Consider the following 21,252-nt stretch of genomic DNA (forward strand, 5'->3'; position numbering starts at 1 on the left):
AAAATTTTAATCTTTTTTATTGTTATAAAAATAATAAATTTTTACTATAATAGTCATCATATTAATAATATAATAAAAAAATTAAAATTTATGTTACATCAATTATCACATTAATAATAATATTTAAAAAGAATACTTTTATCACGTTAACTATCATATTAACACTTAAATAATTAAAATTAGTCAGCTTACTACAATAATAATAGAATTTTAGATTAGGCAAAATTGAGAAAATTAAAAAAATTAATTATAATTAACAAAACATGTGAAGTTTTAGTTTTTTACCATTTGACTTAATAATAATAATAATAATAAATAATAATAATGCATTTTGATATCATAACTGCTAAATTTTCATAAGAAATAAGGGACTAATCACACTATCAAATCTGTCTAGAAACTAGAGAGAGGGGAACTTTTATTTGGTTCAACGATTGGTCTGCATTGATTTTGATCGTAGCATTTTCTTCTAAGACTTTGGTTTGTTTTCCTTCCTTTTCCCATAGCATTGGGACAAATAATTGTTTGAAAGGTGTCGCTCAAACACTTTAACATAAACAAAAACATGTACTTTCAAAATAGTTTTGATGTGCATTAATTAAAAAATTTAATGGGGAAATTAAATAATTAAAAAAATAAAAATATTAAAATTAAATAATATATTTTTTAAAATATAAACACAAACTAAAAACTAAATAATAATTTTTCTTTACTATTTGCGGTGGCCTCTTCTTTTTTTTTTTTTTTTAATTCGAAAAAATTCACTTTCATCCCAAGGCAGTAATCCTACATCACTTTCTCATAGATTCCCTCGCTTTCTCTCCAAATTTTCAAGAGAAAATCCTCCTCCATATACCTTGCAGAAAGCCCATCTTAGCATCTCCCCTCCCCTCGATCATTCTGCAATCTCTACTTCACAGGTAAGCGCTGCTTCTCTCTAGTCTCTGCTGTTGTCAATTTTGTTTAGCTTCGTCATTGGGGTAGGTCCAAGGGCTTTTCTTTCTATGCAACACGGTTTGGTATGCGATAATCTTGTTGTGTCCATTATTGAATAATTGAGTGTTAGGGCTGGTATTGTTGGCGTTGATATTGGTGTCTAATGGTGCCGCCGAGAAGAAAGAAATGGACAGAAGCAGAAGAGAAAACCCTAATTGAGAATTACGGTGAGATGGTCTCTGATGGGACCCTCGCGAAAATGAAAACTAGAGAGAAGAAATATAGACCCATTGCTTTGTATGTGAATTACGTGCACCATGTTCGTGATCCTGTCACCTACTCTTGGCAGTGGACTTGGAAAGATGTGTCCACTAAGGTGCAAAATATGAGGCACCAATACTTGCTTGTTAAGCAAAAGATCAAGAAGCCTGAGCTCTCTGCACTAGAGAATTCAGTTAATGGAGAGTGCAGTAATGGGGATGAGTTTGACTGGTTGGAAGGGCTTACACATTGGTCGAATTTTTTGCTGTACAAGGAAGTTTTCGGGGATGTTCCCATGGCATATAGTTCGAATGGCAGTAATGGGAGCGATTTGACAGCAGTCTTGAGTGAGGATAGGGAAAATGGTGGAGGGTTGTTGGGCGCTGGTAGGGGGATGGAGATTGCGGAGTTTGGGCAAATGGGTAATTCAGCAGAGGGAGATTTTGCTGGGATTGATGGAGGTGAGAATGGGATGCTAGGTTTGGGTTTTGATTATGAGGGGGAAGAGGCAGAGGCAGAGGAAAATTATAATAGTAATGATCGAGTGAGAGAGGAAGGGGATGAAGCTTTCATGTACGAAGAAGTGGACCCTAATGTTTCTAATTTGAGGAAGAAAAGGAAGGTGTTGAAGGGTTTGGGGAAGAGGGTGTTTGGTTTCCTTTCAAACCAAATAGGGCAGTTGAGGGAAATGGAGACTCGATTTGAGCAACATGAAGCGGAGATAGAGCGGGAGAGGCAGAGGAGGGAGAACATTCGAATGGAGAGAGAGCAAGAGTGGGAACGGAAATTGGAAGACAGGGAAGAAAGGGAAAAGGATAGGGAAAAGATGAGATGGAAAAGATATCGAGAATGGGAAGCTATGGAAAGGGAGAGTGAAGAGAGGGAAAGAAGAAGAAGAGAGGAGGATTTGATTCAGGAGAAAGAATGGGAGGAGAGGATGAACAGGAGGAGGTCAGAATGGAAGAAGAGGATTGATGGTATGTTAGAACAACACCGAGCAGAAATGGGGCAGATTCAGACCCGAATTCTTCATGAGCAACAGAACCTTACTGGCCAATTGCTTGGGATTGTTTCGCAGTGGACTGGTCATTCGACTGGGCTTTCTGATCATACTGGTGCTAGTAACCATTATCTTTCACAAATGATGCATAATTTGCACCATGTGGGTGGTATGGTACATGGAGACACCAGGGTTGATGGTGATACTCAAGATGATCAATTTATTGTTGATGGATGATGTCTTTTTCTCAGCACCATCATCTGCTTGGTGAGCTCAAGTAACAATGAAATACACTGGCAGGTTTCTGATGGTGACAAGGTGTAAAGGTCAGAGAATTATTAATCGCATTTTATCATGTATTATTTATTACATATGCTTGTATATCTATCTGTTCAGCAAAAAATTTTAGTTAATAATGAGAAATATTTATTTGTTTCAATTTTTCATGTAACTTTTGTTAAATATAAATAGTCTTTATAAATATTACATTGAGATTTTTGAATTCCTCTTCCTTTTCTTTTCCTCTAATATTATTTACTTGGTTATCCTACATGAGAAAGGACAACAAAAAAGTGAATGTGATGAATAAAAGAAATAGAGGGTGGAGTTCCAACATGTGTATAAAGGCAGCATGGTTGCGGACCTGGGGAGTCTGGGTATGCTTGTGCTGAAGGATCTTCCAAAAGCTGGTGTTGAGTTATTGAAGGATCACGTTCTAGGAGTTTCATGGCCTAATAGAGTTCCTAGTTAGTGTTATCTGGGTTTGCAGGCCTCTTGATAGAAGAAGAAAAAACAGTTCAGCTGCCATTTTGGATTTAGGTCTTGGAGCTTGGAGAAGCAAATGCTTGTGCAGATAATGTGGCTAGAATTGCTGCTAATTATAGACTATCTGTTTGGGATTCTCCCCCAGATGATATTTCCCACAATTTACTAGCTATTACTGTGGGCGTTATTTTCTGTAGATTTTAGTTGTCAGCTATTACTGTAGGCGTTATTTTCTGTAGATTTTAGTTGTGTTATTTTGTTTTTCCTCTGTAAAATAAATAAGTGGCTTTGGCAGAGTTGCCTTAAATACACCATTCCCATTCACAAAATTGCCTCCAATGTAAGCACCTCATGTCATATAGCCCTAGACCTTCTGGGTCTCTTAAAAAAGTAAATATTACTGGTAGAATGGCTAGTTATTTTTTGAATCTTTACAATTTCTGGTGTAGCAACCATGTCATGAACCTACAAAATTAAAAGGGCAGATGTGTTATTATTCCTAAAATTTGCGAAAAATAATTTGGCTCGAAGAAAGTAAAGCCCACTTCTCTTCGCTGCTTCACAGCAAAAAGCACCTTGATCTCTTGACCCATATCCACGGCACTTGGGGCACCCAACCTAGAAGAAGGGCAAACATCTGGCATTTTTTCAAAGTCCAAGATCACAATAATTGAAACAGCAGCAGAATAGTTCCCAAAGTCCAAAGACTAGAACCGCCGTATTCTCAATTGCATCTAGCCAGGGATCACCATCAGATTCTCGAGGGATGAACGTTCAATTCAAATTGAAGAGAAGGCTATGAAGGACTTGAAGAGGTTCTTCAGTAGCGTAAAGGTTGTGAAGAACCCAACTTAAAAAGAGGCTCTTCATTGTTAATGCTCCTTTTTCTAGTTCATAACTGTGAATTTCTTCTTTTAATTTTATTCATTTCTCATCGGCCATCGATTTGTTTTTCTTAGACTTAAAGAGGTAAATTCAATTAATTTAATTTAATTTAATAAAGCTAAAAATTCATGATGAAAAAAAAGGTCAAACTACAAATTCACCAAGCAAAATGATATGTCGTTTGATAATGACGATAAAAGCAGCAGAAAATAAAATAAGGAAAGAATACGAGTGACCTTAATTTAACGATTTTATTATCAATTAGTAACACGTTATATCGTTTAATAACCCATAAAAAAGAAAAATTATTATATGTATTCAGAGTACTAAATTTTAATATTTTTTTTATATTTTTATAAATATAAATTTTATCATAAATTATGAAAAATGAATCTCATATCTATGCGAGTTTAAAAAACACAAATACTTAATATATTATATAAATAATTTGTCATAAAAAAAATATGCAACATTATTATAAGTATGCATAATTTTCATATTTTTTATTCTTATTTTAATTTCAAGGGTTACAATTACTTCAATTTTAATAATCATTTGAGGTAATACATACGTTTCTTAACATCTTACTTGTTTTGCATCATTTAGTAGGTCATCGTTATGCAAATTTTCTATCACCAAATATTTTTTTTTTAAATTGTATTTATTTTGTAGGCAATGTCAAACAAACCAATTGGATAAATTATTTATTATAGTTGAAAAAAAAAAATCAACTGTATCATTGAATTTGATGAAGTTTAAAAAATATCTACATATGTCTTATAAATTAATATAATTAATTAGATATCAATTAATGGATTATTAGGCGGTAATCAATGGTTTGATGAAGTCTTCATCTAATTATGTGAATTTTTTTTCTTTTGGTCTAAAGTTGACCAAAGCAGTATTGTTACAGATAAGGGAGCAATGTGAACCTAAGCAATGAGACGACCAGGGCGCCACAGGCTCCAACACACAAATAGGTTCATTTCACACTTGTACTAAATCATTTTAAAGAAAATTTTATTTTTAAATTTTGATAATTTTATTAAAATATATAAATATTTTTATATTAATAATATAAATATATATTATTAATTTAATATTATAATTAAATAATAAAAATATTTTTATATTAATATATAAATTATTTTTCATAAAATAAATATGATCCAATCTCATATTATTTTATGTAGATATATAATGTGGGTGCAGTTCCTGTATGTGTGAATATGTGTACATTTTATTTATAATTATGTAATAAAAAATAATATTTTAATGAGTAAGATAATTTGTTGTTTATATTATAAAATAATTAAAATTAAAAAATAAAATAGAACATAGAAAAATTTGGAGTCTAGTTTGGGAATTCAGCAAATGTTGACTTTGGAATAAACGTATATAATTATATGGAAATAAAAAAATTAAGATATTACTGCTGAAGCAATGATCGTTACTATTTTATTACCATGAATACGACATAACGGTCTAATAATGCAGCTAACGATTAATTAAATATTATCTCCAGAAATTGCGTGCTTAATGGTGGCATGTAGTTTGGAGCTTTAGTTCTTGCCATGACAGTTTCTTTACCTTTGTTTGCAGAGAGAGGAAAAACAAAAGGAGAAAGAAAATAAAATTAATATCTTTAATTTTTATTTAAATATAAAATAAGAAAGAGAAATAAATAGAAAGAAAAATAAAAGAGAAATTTATTTTTTAAATTTTCTTTAAATTAAAGTGAAATATGAAAGAAGGTGAAAATAAAAGTATTGTTTATGTGTAAATTACTTAAGAAAATAAAAGTATAATAACCATTTTTCGTTTTTCTTGAAAAAATAATTATATTTCTTTTTTATTTTGATAATATATTCAAATCAAAAGGTAAATTTTTCATTTATTTATTTTCTCTATTCAATTTATGTGCAACTAATTAAGTGTCCAAACAAAGGGTTAGGAATCCCACTTGTCCGCGTATGTGTAAATAACATTGACAAGCTAGTTTCTGGTGTCGAACGCCATTAATGTAGAGATTGACGAAGCAAAGAAAAATGAAAACATTGACTTCCATATTATTATATTAGAAGAAGACTTGAGGCAGGCATATGCGATTTGTCCATTAGATGCCGGAGATTATTCTGGGTTTTTGATGGAGGGAGGTTCACATAAATAGCATCCATCATCTCTTTGCAACAAACCTGCTTCTCTATCTCTTCTCTTTCATCAATCCAAAAGGTAGGCCTCTCTCTTGCTATCAAGTATTTGGCTATAGCCACTGTTCTACTATTCCCTTTTTGCTTACCAAAGGATACATGCTAGTTGCTAGTTCCTTGCATAACTAGGATCTTTCCCTTTCCAAGCTAGCTAGCTCCTTCTTAGTGTTTCTTTGCTTGCTTTTTAAGACTTCTTTTCTGAAAAGAATTTGTTTTTTTAAAAGAAAAAGTATTATTTTGAATGGAGGACACTAGTAAAATAGTGTACTTTATGATACAATCTTTCTTTTCCTTTTTAACCAATAAATCCATACATGCTAAACCCGCTTACTTTAACCAGTGATGAAGTGTATAGAAAAGGGGGGAAATCAAGATTTAGTTGCAGAAAGATAATGAAAAAAAGAAATATAGAATCATTGAATGGTAGCAATTTATAATTTTATATGGTGAATAGTTGTTGCACCTATTCTTGAATTTTGATTTCTTGTTGTCCAAAAGCGATTACTCATATCTTTCAATGTGCTCTTTTGCAGTTGTTGGGGGAAGACAGTCACCACAAGAACTTGTGAAACTCTCTAGTGATGGCTAGGAATCAGTTAGGAGTGCTTAATGCACTTGATTTGGCAAAGACACAATGGTACCATTTCACTGCAATCATAATTGCTGGAATGGGTTTCTTCACAGATGCATACGATCTTTTCTCCATTTCACTTGTTACTAAATTACTTGGTCGTATATACTACCATGTCGATGGGGCAGCAAAGCCTGGCACGCTGCCTCCCAACGTTGCAGCAGCAGTTAATGGCGTGGCGTTTTGTGGTACTTTAGCTGGCCAGCTCTTCTTTGGATGGCTTGGTGACAAATTAGGCAGGAAGAAGGTCTATGGAATGACCCTTATGCTTATGGTGGTCTGTTCCGTTGCCTCAGGACTTTCCTTTGGACATTCTGCAAAGGGTGTCATAGCCACACTCTGTTTCTTCAGATTTTGGCTTGGTTTTGGGATTGGAGGTGACTACCCTCTCTCTGCAACAATCATGTCCGAATATGCTAATAAAAAGACTCGTGGGGCATTTATCGCCGCAGTGTTTGCAATGCAAGGATTTGGAATTCTAACTGGTGGGATTGTTGCTCTGATTGTGTCAGCGGCCTTTGATCATGCCTACAGCGCCCCTACTTATGAAGTTAATCCATTAGGCTCAACCGTGCCGGAAGCAGACTATGTTTGGCGAATCATTTTGATGTTTGGAGCTGTACCAGCAGCCATGACTTACTACTGGCGAATGAAGATGCCTGAGACAGCTCGTTACACAGCTCTCGTTGCAAAGAATGCGAAGCAGGCAGCTTCAGACATGTCTAGAGTACTGCAGGTGGAGCTTGAAGCAGAAGAGCAGAAGGTAGAGCAGATATCTCATGACCCATCCAATTCATTTGGTCTTTTCACCAAGGAATTTGCCCGTAGACATGGGCTTCACTTGCTTGGAACCACTGTCTGCTGGTTCTTGCTGGACATAGGATATTACAGTTCAAATCTTTTCCAGAAGGATATCTTTAGCGCAATCGGTTGGATTCCAGCTGCACAGACCATGAATGCAATTCATGAAGTATATGTGGTTGCCAGAGCACAAACACTTATTGCCTTATGTGGCACAGTTCCTGGATATTGGTTCACAGTGGCTCTCATTGATCGTATAGGGAGGTTTTTCATCCAAGTGATGGGTTTTTTCTTCATGACTGTATTTATGTTTGCTCTGGCAATACCTTATCATCACTGGACTTTGAAGGAGAACAGGATTGGGTTCCTGATCATGTACTCGTTGACATTTTTCTTCGCCAATTTTGGACCAAATGCCACCACATTCGTTGTTCCAGCAGAGATTTTCCCTGCAAGGCTAAGGTCAACTTGCCATGGAATATCTGCAGCTTGTGGAAAGGCTGGGGCTATTGTCGGTGCATTTGGGTTCCTCTATGCTGCACAGCCCACAGACCCTGCAAAGACTGAAGCTGGCTACCCACCTGGCATTGGAGTGAAAAATTCGCTTATCGTGCTTGGTGTGATCAACTTCTTTGGAATCTTGTTCACATTATTGGTGCCAGAATCGAAAGGAAAGTCCCTGGAAGAGCTTACAGGAGAAAACGAGGATGAAGCACCAGAAACCTCTTCGAGTAGGACAGTGCCAGTAGTATGAATATGATTTGGCTTCACCAAACAACTTCATCAGATGAAATTATGTTATTAGAAAATTTGTAAAATTTTAAGTGCTTCTCACTCCTCAAGTTTTTTTCTGCTTCTATTCTGTGTATTGAATAATTATTGACAGTGTATTTAAATGTGATGTAATACTTGTTTCCTTCAATCACGCCAAGCCTTGTTTAAGAATATTGCAGTGCACAAGATTTTCAGTATTGAAATTAAGTTGCAGAGAGAATCACGTCAAAAAAAATAAAAATTAATTTCTAATTTTCATAACAATAATTAGCAAGGAAAATACTATTTCAATGAGTAATATTTCAGTGGCAGGGTTGTCAATATGCAATGCAACTTCCAGCAATCTTCCCTGTTTAATAATATTATATATGCAGATAAGGCATTAACCAAATTGTAAATTAGATGAACATAGGAGTGGCCACCGGTCCGGCCAAAATCAATAATTTCAATTTAAAATTTAAGGGGATTGAATTACAAGTCTATTCGATTTTATTTAAATATTGAAAATTTTTATTTTAAAAAGGGAAAAACTTAATTTTGACTAAAACCGATGAATTTTTGTTGGATTGAAAATTGGTTTTAACTAAATTCGATTTAATTTTAATTTTAAATTAAATTAATCTAATTTTAATTCAATTTCAAAATATTCATAACCAACTCTACTTCTACTATAATGTTATTGAATATTTTTATTTTATATATATATATATATATATATATATATATATATATATATATATATATAGAATTGGCGTAGTAAGAGAATATCAATTGGAAGTTAGGGGAGGTTGTTGGGAGTTGATTCCACAATGTCACTATCATTTATTAGTTATAAAATTTTCAAAACATGGATAGTCTTAGGCATGATGTTTATAGCATTTGGTCCAACAGAATGATCTAAGCAGTAACACCTAACACTGGAAATTTTGGCCCCAAATGTCCAATAGAGAAATTATGCTACGTACTACAAACAATCTACAATGGCTTCTTGCTTTGATTATAAATTAAGAAAATTAAAAATGCACATCTTAAATTCACATCCATTAAAATTAACATATATTATATATATTCAAAATATATATATTAAAATTCGAATTATTCATTGTTTATTCAGGCTTTGATATATTTAAAAAATCACGATCCTCGGTTCAAATCCCACTTATGACATTCAAATATAATTTATTTCATGTTACTATTTTTTTTCCTGGGATTACAAATTTTTTTAAAAAATTTTAAATTGTGAATTTCGGTTCTGTTTGTTAACTATTTTTTCCTCTTCTTCTGTAGTTGTGAAATTGCTTTAGAATTATAATTTAATAGTAGATAATTAGCTAACACAACATCGAATTGCGAATTTAAACTGCCTTCATATAAAGAAGAAACAAGAATTTATGAGTTTAATTATGTAATTAGTTAATACAATGTTGAATTGTGAATTCAGTCGGCTTTTCTCTTATGGATCCAAAAACTAGGGTAGAAAAAAAAGGAAATTACTATTTTTAACTTTAGAAAAACGGTGAGTTTGAAATCAAATTCACCCAGCTAGAAACAAATTTCAATACATCTTGGAGCCCACTAAATGAACTGCTCAGAATTCAAAACAATTTATGGATCCCGAAAATAACAGAATTAAAGAAAAAAGGAAGTGCACTGGCAGCTGAAGTATCACGAGTTCAATTTATTGGAAGAACTACGCAAAGGATTAGCCTGGATATAATATATCGAGTGAAACCAGCATCACATGGACTATCATATCGAAAATGAAATCACAATCAAATGGTGCTGTCAGGATATCATTCTGGTACATCATCGAGAAGTATGCTGAAGAAAGAGCAAATTTTTTGAAAAAATATATATATACTCGTGTTAAACTAGACCAACTGCTAAACAATTTGAATTATAATGGCTCATGATGGTCTAAAGAGGAGCAGTAATCATACTTTAGAAGTGCTGTCAGAATGCAGTTCTATGCGCATTTGTTCAACAAGTACTTTTTCAATAGCTTCCACAAAGATCAACAAGTTTAGCTGCACGTTTACGTCCAAGTAGTTCACCACTTCCTAATGAATTGAAATTACACAACCAAAGAGGGGAAAAGATTAATAGATAAACCACTATGTATAAACCTTGTTACAAACATTTTTCCAAGATGTTCAAAAATACTAACCTTTTATCGGAATGTAAACTGCAGACATGCATACATCACCAGTAAAAGTTACTCTTACCATGATTGTTAGTTTCATTTATCGGTACCATTTCCTATATCCCTATATTAAGAACTCAAGATCATATTCAGCAGAATTACTTAAATGGGCCTAATGCATGATTAGATTTGTTTAATATAGATAAAAGGCTTGAATATTGTCTGCGCACTGTAGGTTGTGGTAACGAGAACTCTTATCAATGTAAATTAGATAAGCTGCAATACAATTAGCTTCCAATATTTTCCAAAAAAAAAATATAATAAAACAAAATTCATAATATAAACTACCTTCGTCACCAGATCAAAATGTCAATGAATTTCAGCAAAACCAGTGTTTCTTCAATGTCAACCTGACTTTTTTATCCATGATTTATTCAATGTAACTTCATTGGACTGGATTAAAAACTCTCACAATCATTTAAATAATACCAATTTCCAAGTAACACATAAAGTTTCAACTTCATTAATTAAAGAATTTTTTAGCCGAATGACTTGAAAAATCCTGTACTCTCCACCCAAATACATGATTCCTATCTTGACAACAGACTTATGCCCCCTTGAGCTAAATGATTTTCTTAAACCACAGATACACAAATAAAATATATTGATTGGAAGTTCGTATTTTTAATTAAGAACTTGGAAACTATGAATTTTTCAGGCACCAATTAAAAAATAAAAATTTTAGCACGTGATACTTTTCAGTTCATCCAAAAGCAAGACAGAAGATATGAATGCGCACCTCAACCTTGCAAAGAAAGCTTAATGAAATTTCTTTCGAATGGTGATCTGAGCTTTTGAGGGACAACACCTTCAGTGGAGATCTTGCTATGGGCCAACCTTGACTTAACTTTATGAATGCATCAACTCCCCCAACCAAATGAGCAACAATTGTCTCATCCCTATCCAAGTACTCAAACGAATGCCTGCATTAGGAGATAAGTTATTCTAAAATATGCAAAAAATTATGAGACTAAAAGTGCTATGTTGAAAGCTAATCTCATTATTTCATAGAGATTATCATATATGTGTGTCAATTTATTCCATTCATATCACTAGATCTGTGCCAATTTATTCCATTCATATCATATAGATCTGTGTCAATTTATTCCATTTATATCACATAGATCTTTGTCAATTTCAGAAAGTCAACACTTGAAAACTTGGCCTTAAACATGGTAGTCTACCTTGATTTATCTGCATGCTTCACCACCAAACGTCTCAAGGTGCACTGAATGATTCTATCTTGCACTTTTCTGACAAACCACTCCAACGAAGACCTGGTCTCCATGGATGAGTGTGAAAATAATTGCCTGCAACATTGCAAAAGAATAGTTTACTATAAAACTAAAGCAATGGCATTGCAAAGTAAATACAATAAAGAGAGTCAGATAATCAACTTGTTCACATAATCATGAATTTGAATTAATACACATTTATATCTCCAAATTATAAGCATTACTAGTTTTCACATTGAAGTATAACTGGAAGATGGTTAAAATAGCCAAGAAAGTTTTACAAAAAAGTGTAAATCCAGCAACTAGTATATCTGACCAACATAAATAAATCAATCACAAAGCTATTACAGAAAGAGATCCCACTGCACGACCAAGACAAGAAAGAAAATAGTTAAACAAACTAAATACAACAAAAAGTAAGGACTAAACTTTCAAAGGCCAAATATGTGGCATTGAGATTACAGCGGGCAAACCCACATGCAAAGCAAAGTGCAAAAAAGAACAAATCTTTAAGAGATGATTTTTTTCCTTACTGACAAATCAATAAAAGAAATATTTTAGGGAAAAAAATTGTTTAAATTGTGATGAAAGCAAGCAACCATCAGGCACATTGTGACCAGTGTCAGCTAAGCAACCTGAAAGAGGTTTTCTTTTCTGACAGCTACAAATTTAATTCCTTTGGAAATTAAAGTAGAAGTTTGCCCTTATGCTAAAGGTAACTCATGCTTTGACAAACGTACACTTCTTTTGGTCTATTTGCTCTTGTTTATGGAGATTTGTAGACCTGTAGTCTAATTACATAGAGAAGCAGAACTGCAACCTGTTGTAGCAAAAGTTTATAAACTTGTAACAGTGCCCCCAACTCATGTATCCTAAAGCTGTTTTGTATCCAAAGCTATATCACATTTCATCTTTACAACATAATAACAACAGCTTAGAACAGAAAGGTCCCCACTAATTTAACATCACCTCATAGCCATAATTGTCATATTTTCATTGACAGCCATTATTTTTTGATCAGCAGCCCATAATATCTGATAATAGTGTCAAAAGATAGTAACTTGTTTGACATAAGTGTCTTATTCCAAGAATGCACAATGTTAGCCATAATCCAACATAATTCATCTTTTGGCATTAGGAGTGGAAAATAGCAATATTGTTCCTTGCATTGCAGTATTCTGAAAAAGTTCTAGGCCTGGGCAAGAAATAGGTACAATTGATTATATAAATAGGTATATGAAATTATTTGATATGTTAAAAGGAATCCAGTAGAAGCAGTAGCAGAGTTTTGAAGATGCAAATGGCCAAACCAAATATTAGAGAATAGTTTTATCCAAAAATGGAAAAAGAGGTTCCTTGCACTACTTTTACAAATACAAATTTGGCACCAGAAGGAATACAAATAAAAACGAACCTGAAAGATTTTGCAGCATCAATAATATCATTTATGTACACATCATTTGGAAAAATCTGGAAAAAAACTGATAAGAATGTCAGAAAACCATCCCAAGATCCATCAGATAGTAATAAATGGAGAGGAGAGAGGACCTAGCCAACTGGGTAACCATTCAGGTCAGTTATCCTATTATTTTTCCTTTTTTCCTCCTTATTTCTGCTTTTTTCAGTAAGTAAGATGAATGAGAAGAAATAGTGAAATCTATTTTGGGAGAAAAAGGTGTCCATACCTCAGCATTCTTAAGCTCCATGGTTCCATTAACTACTTCTATCAGCAATTCATGATTTACTTCAGAAGGCTCAGCAGCTCCTTCAATCTTTTGTTGGCACAATAAATCTTCTAATTTAGGAAGATATGTCCGCAATGACAATCTAATACAGATCCCATCAAATTCAATGACTTTTAGACCTGATAATGTATCTTCAATTTGTTCTACAGCATCAATCCTGAGAACAATGATTGAAAAAAATATTCTACAGCATCAATCCTGAGAACAACAATTGAAAAAAGTATGTAAAAGGCTCATGGAAAAGACGTTATGATGTAGAACCCTAGGTTCTCATGACCAAAATACTTTAATTCAGCAAAAAAAGCTAAATATACCTGTAGAGGCTACAACTTTATTGTAAACCCTTATTTTGTGATGAGTATGTGCATTGAGATAGTGAAAAACTCGATGATGAAAATTATATGACTGTAAGATGTAATTGGAGGCACAGAGCTGAATTATTAATTCCGTAACGTGATCTTGAAAAAAAAAATAATAATATGTTTTTTTTGGAAAATTAATTTAATTAAATTTAAATAAAATTTTGTTTTGTTTAAATTTAATACGGGTAGTTCTTAAATGGACCTAATTAAGTTTAATTGGGCTTCATGGGCCTAAGAAAGCCTAGTTAGGAATTTTAAATAGGACCCATTTAATTTATTTTCTGAAAATTAAAAGAAGAAAATATCTTTTTCTCTATCCCTCTCTTATACAAACTCTCTCTCCCACTTGACCCCATTCTCTTCCTCACTCCCTATTGGTGTCTTCCCCTTCCCCTTTCCCTCTCTTCCTATTGGTTTAAACACCTCACCCATATCCCAGTCTCACCCAAATTCTGTAATCCCAGTTGTTTAAGTTATTTGAACCTTATCATCCTAGGACTCCAAACCCTATTACACCTCTCTCCCAAAACCCTATAAATACCCTACTGAGGGAGAAGAAAAAGGGGAGGGAAGAAAAAAAAAACAGAAAGAAAAAAAAACAAATTTAGAAATATTCAGAAAATTCAGAGTTATTTAGAGATATTTTAGAGCTATAGGAAATCTAAAAATATTTAAAATTCTTTTAGTTTTTTATTGTTTCTTTTCTTTTCTTCAAAAAAAATTTTCTTGCAAGATTTCTTGAAAGTTAGTTTTTGTTATTTTCTTTTCAATATCTATACAACTTAACTCGACTCAACTAAGCCTTTATCCCAAAAATTTGGGGTTGGCTATATGGATTCGCTTTTTCCACTCTGAACGATTTTGGGTTAAATCCTCAGAAATGTGTAATACTTCTAAGTCATGCTGTACTACTCTCCTCCAAGTCAATTTAGGTCTACCCCTTTTTTTCTTTCTATCCTCTAGCCTAATGTGCTCTACTTGTCTAACTGGAGCCTCCGTATGTCTACGCTTCACATGACCAAACCACCTCAATCTCCCTTCTCTCAACTTATTGGCACCACTCCTACCTTTTCTCTAATACTTTCATTACGGACTTTATCTAGTCTAGTATGGCCACTCATCCACCTTAACATTCTCATCTCTGCAACTCTTATCTTAGATGCATACGACTCTTCGCCCAACACTCACTACCATATAGCATAGCCGTGTCGTATGGTCAGGTAAAATTTTCCTTTTAATTTATTGGGAATCTTACGATCACATAAAACTCCCGTGGCACGTCTCCATTTCAACCATCCGGCTTTAATCCTATGACTAACATCCTCCTCACATCCCCCATCTACTTGAAGGACTGAGCCTAGATATTTAAAGTGATTACTTTGGGACAGTGCCACTCCATTCAAACTAACTCCTTCCCTATCACCAGTTTGGCCTTCACTGAACTTGCAATGCATGTATTCTGTCTTCGTTCTACTTAACTTAAAACCCTTTGACGCTGGTTGTCACCTTGAAATTTTTACGCTGGTTGTCACCTACCGCAACCCTCCTCCTTTATCCGGGCTTGGGACCGGCTAAGCGCAAACTACTTAGGCGGAGTTTTTCTTTTCAATATCTATGCCACGTAATATTTAATTCTATATTTTTTGTCTTTTAATTTATCTTGCATGTTCATGTGGATCATGTAATTACGTTTAATTTGGAGAGATACACAACTCGGCACATATTCAGTTTCCTGTCTCTCACATTTTTATTATCTTTTGTTATTTTCTGAATCTGTAAAAATTTTAGTAAAATTATATTCATATTCTACACGAAATTTTATATTTTTAGGCTCAAGAATCACTGAAAAAGCTTTTGTATTTTGTAAGTTATGGCTATTTGAATTTAGGGTTTCTGCGAAATCCGATTTGCAGCATACCCAAATTATGAAGCTTATATCTCCCTTGTTTCTTAACAATTTCATGCGAATCTAGCGTTTAAAATTAATTTCAGAATCTTATGAATATTTTCTAATTGGTTTCGCATTCATATTTGTTGTGGTTGATGAGTTACGAATTTTACAAAAAAAAAGTGCAATTCTGTCACTAGAAAAAGTTACGATTTGTGTATACCATTCGGCTAGGGTTTTGTCTGGTTTATAAATTTTATGATCTTGTATTGTGTGTTGACTGTCTTCTGTAATTTTTTCATGATTTTTAGGCATGTCTAACTATTTTTCAGAAATCAGATTTCTTACTACTGTCAATCTGCCAGAATTTAGAAATTGTATGTTTATGCTTGTTCTTGTATTTTCTTGGGTTTTAATTGATATTTGATCTATTTTTCTGTGTTTTTTTAATTCAATAGGTGTTATGAAGTGTTTGGATCATGTTATAAGACTTAGACTATCAGTTAGTTGTAATTGATTAGAAATTTTAACCCCTTTAGGAGACTAGAGTTAGAATATAATGTAAATTGTTATTAGTATTTTCTTATTTTCTTTATTTTCTTTAGTTTCTTTATTTTTTATTACAAACAAAATTGGTAAGTAGCCCTAAGGTAAGCACCAAAGAGGGCATTTGTGTGGAGCTTACATGGAGCTAAATGAGAGTAAGCCAGGGATATCATTGCCATACTAGAAGAGAAAGCCCTTTTTTTAAGGGTAGCTTGCCCCAATGGCAACTACAATTACTAACAAGTAAGTAATCCTAAATTCTTAGAATAACCATTGGCATAAAATTGTAGTAATAATAGGATTTTTATTTGGTAAATTAAAATTAAAATCATTTTTAATTTAACTGACTTTTGCATGTAATTAATTTAAATAAATACTTTGTAAATTAAAATTAATCTTGTTTGTAAATTAAACTAACCTTGACATGTAAAATAAATTTAATTTAATACTTGATAATTGTAAAATAAATTTACATGTTAGAAATCTTTATTAGGTTGTGATTGTTTGAACCTTATGTGATATTAGAATAAATTACACATATACATAATTAATTTAGTTTAATTATCCTTAAGGTAACTTGGTGAAAAATTAATTAATTAGGTTAAATAGAAACTTAGGGTTATTTGAAATTGAATTTGTTTGTACATTAAATTCTCAATAATAAATTAATTTTAGTCATCTGGTAAATATCATTTAAATAATTAGCAACCCCATAGATGAGAATTACTTGTGTGTGAAAATTATTTGTAAATAACAACCTTTTTGTGAATTACATGCGTGTGTAGGATTAGAATTGCATTTTTAGGATAAAGTTTAATAAATGAATAATAAACAAGACTTCTAGAAACATTAACAAGATTAGACCAGGCGTAAGGGGTGCCTAACACCTTCCCCTTACGTACCCACTATCCCGAACCTATACATTGGGTTATGGTAATGACGGTTGTGAAATCTTTGCAAGGAGTAAGTTGCCATCCATGACCCTCAAAAGAAATACTGAATATGTACCGGTTATTACCCAGGTGGCGACTCCTGTCTATCTATGCTTTCGTGGCATAAATCCTTAGTACCATGGTAGTATTATGGGAAGACAGTACTTAAGTGAGACCATTGTGACTCCACCATCTTTCTTGGGTATTACCTAGTGCATTTTATATAATTCTAGTGGATGATATTTCACCTCACCCCCACACTCCTACACTTCTATAGAGAAACAAAAATAGAAATTGCTAAAGAGTCCTACAAAAACATAAAATAGACATTGAATTTCCTACTGCTAAAAGAATAATAATGATAGTTGCAAAGATGCTTGTCTCTCCAAGACAAGCTTAGGACACAATTTGGACTCACACTATGGCCGTGACAAGGAATATAAACTGCATCACTTTAGTCACACAAATAAGATAAGTTTAACGTCACTGAGTTACCTTTTGAATATGGAATCAAGATCCTGTAAAGACTTCAACATTACTTTGCTTTCCTCAATCTGATTATCAAGCTTTAAAAACTGCAAGGTGTGAAAACACTCCCATAAACTGGTATTGATGAACAGCTCAGTGAAACAACTCAAGAAAAAAAATCAGATAATTGGCAAGATGGAACAAATGATTTCTATATTACTCTAGAAATTCAAGGTAGATAATGGCACTCTAACTGTATATATATATATAATATATAATATATATATAGCCTATACATCAGTGTCACAGTGTTAACACAATCATCATACAGAAACCAACAAAATTTCAGTTCCTGTTTACTTGCATCATGCTTAGTTATATCATATGATTCAATCAACACTGTGAAGCACGACACATGAATATTATGAATATGTTCATGCAATTTAAATTATAACAATACACAGGGTGAAAATGATGGTAAATTGAAGGATCACGTTAAATTAATACCTCAAACTCACATTCTCCAGGTGCATTTGTTGAATTTAATTGCTCTTCTCTGCAACCATGTTCTTTTCTTTTCTCCGCATCCTAACAAAAGGTACAAAAAAATGGGATGCCAGAGACCTCAGAAAAAAGTTGTAGAAGAGAAAACACAGAATGCAGTGCACAGATGGCCACAAATTCTTATTCATTTAAGATTCTCAGTTTCTGAATGCTGCATTGAAATTAAATCTTTCCTTCATAAAATAACATGAAAAATTTGAGAAAAATAATATCAACATATAAAAAAAAATCCCATTTAGTTAAGCTTGACAAGTTTAATCCAACAACCTAGCTCAGGTCAACAGACTCTTTCTCACTTCACTTTCTCAAAGGTCATCTCTTTCTTGAAAATTACAAACGTCTCCAGTGAATAGATAACTAACCTGTGACGATATAATATCTAAAGAACATTTCAACAATTCAATATCACTCTCCAGTTGAGTAAAATCTGGAAAAATAAAATGAACCTGGGTTAAGGAACACATTTAATAAATGTTTCTGCATGCTATGCTAAATTTAGTCAGGAATGATACCTTACCTTCCACATGATTTCTTGTAAGAACCTCAATTTCACTGGATATCTTGGTACTCTCAGCCTCTGCCGTGTTGAGTTCCTCTTTCAGATGCTCTACAAACGCATCTACATGAGCATGAGTTGAATCTCATATCAGAATTACACATCCTAAAAACAGAACACAAATTTCAAAACAGGCTTGGTGTTACTGTGGATATTTTATTCTCTATCACTATGAACTCTATTTTCTTGTGAAAGAAACGGAAATAAGAAGGGGCTTACCTAAATCTTCAATCCCTAAGAAACTGAAGTCAGAGCACTCGGTCATAATTTGCTCAACTTTGCTCTGCATAATTAAAATTCTCACATTCCGGCGCCGAAATTATTAAAAAAAAATGGCAAACTTGGAATGGGAAGGACAGAGGATCTCAAAATTACCTCGATCTGAAGAGCACAATCTTTCAGTAATTGGTCTGAATCTGAAGGGGACATTTCATTGCAATTGCTGTAAATTTCTTCGAGCTCTCTTAATTCACTGGATTTTTCTTTTTAAGTTAAATCTAAATTTTGTAACAAATAAAAAATAAAAAAAAACTATTATATGCAGAAAGAGGGAAATAGACCTGCGAAAGGTGTCGAGATCAAGAGGTTCTGAAGAGGGAACGGCTTCCATCTCGGGCGAAATCCAATCTCCCGCTCAAGCGATGCGATGAGGTAGACCGTGACAGGCAGGAATTTGCTTTGGTGTTATTAGTGTAAAAACGTTTGAAAGAACATTTAAAAATGGAGAGGGCGGATTGGCCTCGCGTGTGAGTGTGCAGATTTCGGATTCTGTTTTCGGTTTTTATTTTTTTATTTTTTTTTTTGTAAAAATAAGAATCGAAATTTAACTTCGATTTTCGTTTTGTCAGAATAGAATTTCGATTCGGCTCAAAATACTTTCAGATTTAAGTTTTAGTTTTAATTTTAATTTTAATTTTAATTTCAGTTTAATTTTTAATTCTTACACTTAAAATTATAATATCATTATGCTCCTTTTAAATGAATAAAATTAATTATAAATTTATAATATAAAAAAGTAGTGTTAATATTAAAATAAAATATTAATAAAGTAACATAAAAAATAAAACTTGTTTAAGAAAAATATTAAAATTAAATTAATAACTCTCACATATTATAAGTTAGCACCAAACATTTTTTAATAAGTCATATAATATTTTTCCATCTAGATATAAAATCAATAAGGATAATGCAAAGTCAAGCTTTATTACCACATTTTTCACTATAAAAAAATTTCAATCAACTTTAAAGTTTCAAGCCTTTTTCATATTGGGAATATTTAAATGTTAGAAATCTAATAACCAATAAATTCATTTACTTAAGGTTTTGGTTTTGATGTTATGTTAACCCCATAAATATATTTTTTTTTTACTAATTTCATAAAAAAGAATTATCCCCAAATGTTTTGAATTCCTCAAATCTGTAACACTATAATATGATGGCATTTTCATTTTCATACAATTTAATTTTATTACATGAAAAAAAAATAAGTTAGCTTAAGTTAAGTTTGGAAAAAAAAATAATAAGGAGACTAAACTTCTCATTTTTGTACTTATAAGCATGTGATTATAAATTAGTTTAATTAAGTATTTTACTATATTATGATCTTTCAATTTTTAAAATTTCACCACATATTTTATTTAATATTTTTTTAATAATTTTAATAATATATATTTATAAGTTATTTTTTATTAAATATATTAATTATTTATTTATTTTTTATTAAATATATTAATTATTTATCGATCACTTATAATTTCTTTAACCAAACACGTTCAATGCTTATAAGATTGTTTTTATAAATTAAGCTAAAAATCCATTAAATTAAAGGAAAATTATTATTAAAATACAAATAAAAATAATAATAGTAATATCTAAGTAACAATAGTAATATAAAAAAATATTATATATACATATATATAATCCTTAATAGTAATATCTAATTAACAAGGTTGTACCCTACGGGAAAATGAGCAGGTTAGACTCTTAAGAAAATTACTTCTCCTATACTTGGAAAAATTTATTGAACAGGAGTGATCGTTCAATTCAGTGAGTTTAGATATTGATTATAGATGCAATTTCTATAACTATCTAAAACTAATATAATCCTATCATGAAATGCACATCCATCACATATATTATTAATTCATCTAATATTCTTATAAGAAAATAATTTAGAGCTACTCACGCACCCAATGTATCACATCAATATATAAATCTGGGAGTTAATCCCTCTATACAGCTCTCTTAATCTAAATCCTACCAGCGAGCTCAACTCTAGCCAAACTTTTGCTTAAATTCAAGTGTAGGGGCCAGCGAGATAAATTCAAAGTTGTGCCTCACCTCGACTTTCCATATCCATAAGGACCGGGTTCCAGCGAGACTAGCTCAAGCTGCGACTATCTGCCCAATCTATATCTAAATGTAAATAACATACTCAACTCCAAATTATCCTTAGAACAACAATCACAAAACAAACAACAATAATTATAT

General features: G+C 32.4%; 3 protein-coding genes across 3 annotated transcripts; 2 read left to right on the top strand and 1 right to left on the bottom strand.

Moving 5' to 3' along the window:
• The first annotated feature begins 740 nt into the window (after positions 1-740).
• On the top strand, positions 741-3,271 carry LOC110636220 (uncharacterized). Its single transcript, XM_058136431.1, has 2 exons — positions 741-2,523; positions 2,758-3,271. The coding sequence occupies exon 1, from the start codon at positions 1,100-1,102 to the stop codon at positions 2,432-2,434; it is 1,335 nt and encodes a 444-aa protein (XP_057992414.1). The 5' UTR covers positions 741-1,099; the 3' UTR covers positions 2,435-2,523; positions 2,758-3,271.
• Positions 3,272-5,869: 2,598 nt separating this feature from the next.
• LOC110636181 (inorganic phosphate transporter 1-4) lies at positions 5,870-8,411 on the top strand. Its single transcript, XM_021785752.2, has 2 exons — positions 5,870-6,079; positions 6,591-8,411. Exon 2 carries the CDS (start codon positions 6,639-6,641, stop codon positions 8,241-8,243), a length of 1,605 nt encoding a protein of 534 aa, XP_021641444.2. The 5' UTR covers positions 5,870-6,079; positions 6,591-6,638; the 3' UTR covers positions 8,244-8,411.
• A 1,571-nt stretch (positions 8,412-9,982) lies between these two features.
• On the bottom strand, positions 9,983-19,536 carry LOC110636175 (uncharacterized). The gene is made up of 13 exons (XM_021785742.2): positions 19,323-19,536; positions 19,138-19,234; positions 18,982-19,045; positions 18,724-18,825; positions 18,569-18,633; positions 18,150-18,230; positions 17,670-17,749; positions 13,387-13,603; positions 13,116-13,171; positions 11,651-11,776; positions 11,206-11,389; positions 10,204-10,323; positions 9,983-10,084 (listed from the first exon to the last, which is right to left on the bottom strand). The coding sequence occupies exons 1-13, from the start codon at positions 19,370-19,372 to the stop codon at positions 10,070-10,072; spliced, it is 1,257 nt and encodes a 418-aa protein (XP_021641434.2). The 5' UTR covers positions 19,373-19,536; the 3' UTR covers positions 9,983-10,069.
• Positions 19,537-21,252: the final 1,716 nt, after the last annotated feature.

Source organism: Hevea brasiliensis, chromosome 15, assembly GCF_030052815.1.
Source record: "Hevea brasiliensis isolate MT/VB/25A 57/8 chromosome 15, ASM3005281v1, whole genome shotgun sequence".
Classification (NCBI taxonomy): domain Eukaryota; kingdom Viridiplantae; phylum Streptophyta; class Magnoliopsida; order Malpighiales; family Euphorbiaceae; genus Hevea; species Hevea brasiliensis.

What these genes read in the sequence shown, in the direction of transcription:
- LOC110636220 (XM_058136431.1), top strand. Translation starts at nt 1,100, where the DNA reads ATGGTGCCGCCGAGAAGAAAGAAATGGACAGAAGCAGAAGAGAAAACC.
- LOC110636181 (XM_021785752.2), top strand. Translation starts at nt 6,639, where the DNA reads ATGGCTAGGAATCAGTTAGGAGTGCTTAATGCACTTGATTTGGCAAAG.
- LOC110636175 (XM_021785742.2), bottom strand. Translation starts at nt 19,372, where the DNA reads ATGGAAGCCGTTCCCTCTTCAGAACCTCTTGATCTCGACACCTTTCGC. An exon ending in GATCTCGACACCTTTCGCAG is followed by an intron (nt 19,235 to 19,322) that starts GTCTATTTCCCT and finishes AGAAAAATCCAG; the next exon opens with TGAATTAAGAGAGCTCGAAG. An exon ending in CTTAGGGATTGAAGATTTAG is followed by an intron (nt 18,826 to 18,981) that starts GTAAGCCCCTTC and finishes ATGCTCATGTAG; the next exon opens with ATGCGTTTGTAGAGCATCTG.